Genomic DNA, 8,290 nt, shown 5'->3' on the forward strand with positions numbered 1-8,290 from the left:
TAAAATCCCTATGAGCACGACGAAGACTCTCTCCAGAGATGAAACTGGAAAAGGTGTTGATGCAACACAATATCGTGGAATGATTGGTAGCTTACTGTACTAAACTGCTAGTCGTCCGGACTTGTGTTTTAGTGTGGGACTATGTGCTCGTTATCAAGCAGATACAAAGAAATCACATCTTATGGCAGTAAAACAGAATATCAAGTATGTAAAAGGGACCGTCAACTATGATACACGAAGGACCCACACTTGAGCTTAGTTGGTTATTGTGATGCAGGTTGGGGAGGTTCTCTTATTGACAAGAAAAGTACAACAGGCAGTGGTTTCTCTCCTGGAACAATCTTTTCTCATGGCATAGTAAGAAGCATAATTATGTCTCGCTGTCATCCACTGAATCAGAATACATAGCCCTCGGGAGTTGGTTTATTCAACTTCTACGGATTGAGTGTGTGTGCTGAAACAGGGGGAGGTTGTACATTATTTTTGGGAAAATTACTTAGATAGACCATAAAAGTAGGTTTATTCCCTAAACAGCCAAATTTATTTTTTATTCCCTAGATGTTTAGTGAGATGGGTGTAATTACAATAAACACCATTGGTCTGTTTTCACTTAAAAATTGCCACGTCATATCCGACATGCCACGTCATACCCGAAATTGCCACATCATCATCGAAAATTATTCTCTCATTAATTATCAAAAAAGAAAGTGAACAGTTTCTTTCGTCACTGTTTAGAATTGGAAAACAAAAAAAAAAAAAAATTTATCTCACGCGTTCGAAAGAGAAGAAACTCGCCGCCGACGAACACAGTACTCGCCGCCGTCGAATATTACGCTCTCTCTCTTTCGCTCTAAAAACTCGCCTTGAGTCGCTGTGAAGAGAAGCAGTCGTTGTGAGTCGCCGTGAGTGAGTCCTCGTTTTCGTTGCTACATTGGAGACCTTTCGTATTCCGGTAAGTGTCGAACTGTATTTCGAGTTTTTCCGACTATAATCGTGTTTGTTTTTGCTTATTACGGCTGATTGTCGCCGTCGTTTGCTCTAGTTATTTGACGGCTTAGTTACATTATTCTTGACGGCTGATTTGTCAGATCTATCGTTTCGACGACTGAGTTACTTATCATGTTATGGCTGAGTTGTCTTAGTTTGATATTGATGCGGCTGAGTTATAATATTTGTTATGGCTCAGTTATTAACTTGTTTTATGTTGTGGCTGAGTTATAGTTTATGTGATGGCTGAGTTATAGTTTATGTTGTGGCTGAGTTAGAGTGCTTATGTTGTGGCTTAGTTATTGTGTACATTATGGCTGAGTTATAGTTTAGTTGCGGCTGAGTTTGTTGTATGTTGCGGCTGAGTTATGATATGTTTATACTTATTTCAGATGGCTGCATAACAAGCAAAGCGTTACCCACCGAGACTTTACGAAGAAGGGATGTCTAGCCTCAAGAATAAAAGCATGTGTACCTATTTTAGGATGGCAGATTTCCCAGGGGTTATGGAATCAATTGGACAAGATGCGTGGGATGATATCAAGCAATTACCTCTTGGAATAGTTGCTAAATTAGTTGAAAGCAAATTCGTTTGGTCTGCTAAGACCGTACACTATCTATTGTATAGACAGTTGAGAATAAAACACAAGGAGATTTGGTGTTTAGTTGGTGGCCAGCCTATAAGGTTTGGTTTTAATGAATTCGCTCACCTCACTGGGTTAAACATAGATCCAACTCCATCAGAGAAGTTTGAACCTTCAGTTGACTACAAACAGTTCTTAACAGAAGAATTGAAAGTTCCTGGTGGGGAAGGTCCAACATATGATGAGCTACTTAAAGGATTATTAGTGTGCCGGTCGTGGTCTGTTGAGAAGCGCAAATGGTTGGGGCTATTGATTTTTCTAGCCATTTGACTTTACTGTGTGCATCATAACTCACATATACCATTTGAAGCTGCAAAAATAGTTTCTGATGATAAAGCCGTGAAAGCTTATCCATGGGGTCGGGTCGCATTTGAGACTATAGTTGATAATGTCAAGTGCTTGAATCCTAGAGGTAGTTCGTACACCCTTGGTGGGCCGGTTTACGTGTTACAAGCTTGGGCATATGATTCTATCAAATGCTTAGGAGAGCGATTCAGGAATTTTGTCGAGAATGAAGAGATCCCGTTGTTTCGATGGCCTGGAACCCGTACACGTTCAGCATTAGATGAGGCCATTGCTAAAGATATCAAAAAGTATAGTGAGGTAAGATTATATGTTTTAAATGGCTGACTTATATTTTAGTGATCTCTGTTTTATGTTATGACTGAGTTACGGTTTAGTTATGGCTGAGTTATAATTTTGTTACAGCTGAGTTATATCTAAGTAATGGCTGAGTTATAATTTACTTACGGCTGACTATAATTGAGTTATGGCTGAGTTATATTTAGTTATGGCTGAGTTATTTTTATGTATGGCTGAGTTAAATATTAGTTATGGCTGAGTTATAGTTTAGTAATGGCTGAGTTATGTATTTGTTTTGTCTTTATGAGTTATACTTATTGATGTTTGTCTTCTAATGTAGCGTGTGAGTAAAATGGTGATGAAGGGTGATGTAAGTGAGCTTTTTCATACGTGGCCAAATCAAACAGAAGAAGACCCATAAATTAAGAACTTGGTCAATGACATACATGAGGATGCGCTTGTTAAATGTATTTGGGATGTGAAAGTGAATGAGGACAAGCAGAAAGCTGGAAAAGTTAGAGCAGCGGTTGAGTCTGAATCTCCCGCTAAGAAGCAGAAAGAGGAAAAGGGTGGTGATTCTGGTGCAAAAGATGCACAGAAGAAGAAGAAGAAGAAGATAAACGAGCCTCATGAACAGAAGAATAAAAAGAAGAAGAGTGAGAAGGTAAAGGTAAGTTATATGTTATATAGTCATATATATTGGCTAGGATATTCTTGTTTTGATTATCAATTTTTGTGTATGTTTTGCAGGCTGATAGTGAAGAGGACGATGCTGGTGGAAAGGCGTCACTTAAATTACTCGTGGGTATGGTTTCTAAAATGAAATCAAGTTTTTAGACCATGAAATCAAAGGTTGAGACCTTTTATGATAAGTTCAAACATGTTGATGAAGAATTCATCAAGATGAAAGGCCTATTTTCCTTCGTTGCCAGAGGTGGAGGCCTAGCTGGTCTCATGAGTGGAGGCAAAAACATTCTTCATGACGACACATTACCACTCAAGAACGTCTCCAATATCAAGAGCATCTCCAATATCAGAATCATGGATGCTTTTGAGAAAAAAAAGAACAGACACCTGAAATTCTCAAGAAACAGTCAAGCCAAGACTACTCTGTTACTAGTCCCCCGGTAAGCTGAGTTCTCTTAATGATATGTAATGGCTGAGTTATTCGATGTTTCTACTTAGTTGTTTATGTTATGGCTGAGTTATCAAATACATTACGGCTGAGTTGTTTTATGTTATGGCTGAGTTATGAGTTATGTTATGGCTGAGTTGTTTTGTGTTATGACTGAGTTATACCTCTGTTTTAGCTGAGTTGTTTTATGTTATGGTTGAGTTATACCTCTATTTTGGCTGAGTTGTTTTATGTTATGGCTGAGTTGTTTTGTGTTATGGCTGAGTTATACCTCTGTTTTGGCTGAGTTGTTTTATGTTATGGCTGAGTTATACCTCTGTTTTGGCTGAGTTGTTTTTTGTTATGGCTGAGTTATACCTCTGTTTTGGCTGAGTTTTTTTATGTTATGAAGTTCCACGAGAAGAAAATTCAGGAAGAGGAAGAAGAACAAGTTCTGGACAGCGACATTCCTCGGTGCATCAAGAATCTAAATAAGGATTTCGATGAGGCCACTAATAAGAATGATGGTCTTCTTGATTTCATTGAGAAATCTCCCTCTCCTGCTAATAAGAAAATGCGGCATTTGACGCGGAATTTAGAAGCACAGCAGAGGAAAGAGGCCGAGGCTCAAAAGAAGAAAGAGGAGGCACTGAAAAAGAAAGAAGATGCACTTAAGAGAAGAGAAGCAGATGCCCAAAAGAAAAAAGAAGTACAGGAAAAGAAGAGGGCAGAAGCTGAAGCAAGGAGGAAAGGGAATGAGGAAAAAGGCCAGCCAAAGAAGAGAGGTAGAAAGCCTAGAGGTGTTCAGCAGGTGAAACCAAGTGTCCCTTCTGATATGGTGGAAGAAATTGCTGAAGATGTTGTTAAGATTCCTCTTGTGAAATTCAAATTCCCAAAGGAAGAAAAGAAACAGGTTGGGGTTGAGGACAACAAAGGGGACAACAAAGGGGACAACAAAGCTTGTGACAGTGAAGTAGAGGATGTCACTGACAATAATCCTTTCGAGAACTTCAACGTCTTACTTGAATCTGATGTTGATGAAAAAGAAAAGATTAGGAATGAAAGGATTAAAGGATTAATTAAGGACAGCAAATGTGAAGTTTGCTAAAGATGGGAGTGCAATGGAGCCACAGCCAAATCCTCATGTTTTTCTTATTATTGGAGAGAACGGGCTGACATGTATGAGGAAGAACTGTGTACCCTCTGTTGCAATATATGATCCTTTCGCCCTTGTTGATCCGGCCAGATTGGAGAGATTATTGGAACACTTAAGTCCACACAAGTAAGTTCTTCGTACCTATTGACCTGTTGATTACTGCTTCTTTCCCCCCCCCCTTAATATGTATATTAAAGTGTGTTGTTTGTTAGGGCTACCCCATATGGCAAGGCAGTCCCTGAAATTGAATTCTACAAGAGACTTATCACTGAAAGAAAGGATTGGCCAGCTACGGACGATAAGTATGGCTGGTTGTGGGACGATGTAATTTTTACACTTTTTTGTTGTGACTGAGTTATCATTCAGCTTGATGGCTGAGTTATGGCTACGTTATGGCTGAGTTATATTTTAGTGATGACTGAGTTATGGCTAGTTATGGCTACGTTATGGCTGAGTTATGACTGAGTTATGACTGAGTTATGGCTGAGTTATGGCTGAGTTATATTTTAGTTATGGCTGAGTTATATTTTAGTTCTGGCTGACTTATGGTCGAGTTATATTAATCATAACTTATGGTTTTTTTACAGCATGTGGGTGCGTATGTGAGACTTCTCAGGAAACGGTTCCTTGAAGACCCCTGCCCATTCCATACGAAACGTATTGCGTTTTTAGACCTGTGGTTTACTGCTTTACTCCTACTTGAGTATAATACAACATTCAAGGATAGACCACAAAGGTTTAAATTCGATGGTGGACCCTATGACCGGGTTATTAACGGGAAAATGCCGGAAGATCAGCCCACTGGTCTGAAGTGGATAGAAGATGTAGATAAACTGTATCTTGTTATACAAACCGGAGGTGATCACTGGATTACGCTAGAAGCTGACCTGATTAGGCGCCATATCAATGTCTATGATAGCATTGTGGGACAGGTAACACCTGAAAGTGAAGCTAAAATCATGAAACATGTTAAGCCGTTTGCGCAGATGATTCCAGCAATGTTGAACGCATTAGTCCCTGCTGAAGTCCGTCCACATAGTAAGGCGATGTTTTCCTTCGAAAGGATGAGTAAATCCAAGGTCCCTCAAAACCTAAACCCCGGGGACTGTGGCGTGTACTCTCTCAAATATGTGGAATGCCTAGCACTTGGTGTTGGTTTCGATGGCCTATGTGGTGCAAATATGCATGGTATACGGCTGAAGATGGCTGCAGACATTTTCGATGAGGCAGCGGATTATTACAACCAGTTTAATTAATATTACGTTTTTGTAGACTTATTCTGATAATATGTAAATTATTGGAATCTCGAACATCATGGCTCATTTGTGGATTTGTAATGACTGAGTTATAGTTATGTTTATGGCTAAGTTATGGTTTTGTTATGGCTGAGATCCGAATGACGGTTGAACTGAACAATAATCAAGCATTTTAAATTCATTAATAAACTTAACATTATAGTAATGGCTGAGTTATATTTTAGTTATGGCTGAGTTGTGGCTGAGATATGGTCTTGTTATGGCTAAGTTATGGTCTTGTTATGGCTGAGATCCGAAAGACAAATTAACCTCAATAATAATCAAGCATTTTAAAGTCAACAATAAACTTAACATTATGGTATTAGAATATATAAAAAGTATCTTTAATGTAAAAGATAAAATTCAGACTAATATAAAAGATAGAATTGTATTACATTAGGGTATTACAAGATAGAATGGAGAAGCATTACTAGGAGTTATCTCTTTGTTGGATACATAAGTCTTAAAAGGTATAAACAAGAGCTAATTTAATTATATTCATTTTTATAGTGACTAAAAACCTTAAATTTGTCTTATCTAAGTGTTCTAATAACATGAATGTATAAAAAATCTTATATTTCAAATTCGAGGTTTGGCTGAGTTATAGATATGTTACAGCTGAGTTATGACATAACGTTACGGCTGAGTTATAGATATGTTACGGCTGAGTTATGTTTTTGATATTCAAATTCGAGGTTTGGCCGAGTTAAGCAACAGACAGATTTTGAGGTTTGGCTGAGTTATCGTAAATTAAATTCGTGGTTTGGACAATTTAATTTCGCACGTCGTCGTTTCCTTCTTTCTTCTCCCTTATAGACATAATCGAGAAATCAGATTGGGGATTTAGGGTTCTTATCGATTTCTAGGATTGCCTCCTCTCTCTGGGTTTATCTTCGATTTTTGGGTTCCAGTTCTCAATTTTTAATAATTAGTGACTACTCTTCGAGTTCATATCGTTCAGCACATGGTGCTTAACCTCCAGATCTTCCGACGAATTACGGATGTTGGTGTGGTAACGATATCATCACATACGTATCGAAGACAAAGGAAAACTCGTACCGTATCTTCTATAGATGCTCGATTGCTTTGAAGGTAATAATTAGTTTTTAATTATTTATTGTTAACATATGGATATCGATGTTGGTTTTTTGTTAATTAGAGGCCGAATGAGTCGCATTTCTTCAAATGGGTTGATTAGGCAGCGGTTGAAGAAATTAAGATGGTCGACGCAAAGGTAAAGAGAATAGAAGAAGATGTGACGGACTTAAGGCATCAACATACTCAAAATTTAGATCTCCAAAAAGAAATGTTTGACAAGCTCGAGGAAGAACTAAGTAAGAAACTTGAGGAAAAATTGATGAAGAAGATTGAGGATGATATGGGTAAGACATCTTTGAAGACAATTTCTCTACTTTTTGTAATAGGAATCGCAACTGTATGGATATGGGAGAGAATATAATTGTTGATTCATTCATGTTTCATGATGTTTAGACCAGCAATTTTAAGAGTTCTTTTTCATGTTAACTGAGAAATGGGTTATCGCTGAGTTATGATTATATTATGGCTGAGTTAATGTGTTCAAGTTACGGCTGAGTTATAAGTATAATTATAATATATAATTAGCAATTATATAACTATATAATGGATATGGCATATAATAAATATATATTAGCAGCAAATATGCATGTTAAGATTGTTAATTTTGAAAATGGAAAATTTACACAATTTCATCCAATTCAAATTATGTAGTGTTGGTTATGACTAGAAACTAGTTTTTGTGTGAGAGTTTTTGAAATGTTACCAACAAAGTCTAAATTATTGATGAATAATATGGTAACATGATTGTATCATATTTAAACCTAGTATTTATGTGATTCCATGACTTGATTATAACTAGAAATTGATTTAACGCATATTTAGGGTATGGATGACTTATACTACGTTATGGCTGAGTTATCAATAACCTAGTATTTACGTGATTCCATAACTTGATTATAACTAGAAATTGATTTAACGCATATTTAGGGTATGGCTGACTTATGATACGTTATGGCTGAGTTATCGATAACATTACGACTGAGTTATCAATAACCTAGTATTTACGTGATTCCATAACTTGATTATAACTAGAAATTGACATAACGCATATTTAGGGTGTGGCTGACTTATTCTAAGTTATGTCTGAGTTATCGATAACATTACGGCTGAGTTATATGGCTGTTAAAATTGCTAAAATGAAGAAAAGAGGAAACAACATGATTCAAAAGAAAAGATATTTGTTTGGGATTACAAAGAAGTTCAAAAAGAAGTTCAGAAAGAAGAAACAACATTCAAAAGCAAAGAACTTGAGAACACATAGGAAACAACATTGAAATCATTCAAAAGCAAATAACTGTAGGAATTCAGCAACAATATGCCCAGTAGAGATCGTCTGCACCAAGTTCTTGAAACATATGAACATACTGATGGGATGCAGAATGTTGGTTCTGTGTTCCTGTTAGCATTAAGAAAT

At 37.1% G+C, this 8,290-nt stretch overlaps 1 protein-coding gene across 1 annotated transcript; it reads left to right on the top strand.

Annotated features, from left to right (window-relative positions):
- Positions 1–1,472: 1,472 nt before the first annotated feature.
- Positions 1,473–4,435, top strand: LOC111829534 (inner centromere protein A-like). The gene is made up of 8 exons (XM_023778770.1): positions 1,473–1,800; positions 1,942–2,234; positions 2,554–2,587; positions 2,699–2,883; positions 2,964–3,018; positions 3,106–3,218; positions 3,740–3,973; positions 4,043–4,435. Exons 1-8 carry the CDS (start codon positions 1,473–1,475, stop codon positions 4,433–4,435), a joined length of 1,635 nt encoding a protein of 544 aa, XP_023634538.1.
- Positions 4,436–8,290: the final 3,855 nt, after the last annotated feature.

The sequence above is a fragment of the Capsella rubella genome, unplaced genomic scaffold (assembly GCF_000375325.1).
Source record: "Capsella rubella cultivar Monte Gargano unplaced genomic scaffold, Caprub1_0 scaffold_10, whole genome shotgun sequence".
In the NCBI taxonomy this organism is placed as follows: Eukaryota; Viridiplantae; Streptophyta; class Magnoliopsida; order Brassicales; family Brassicaceae; genus Capsella; species Capsella rubella.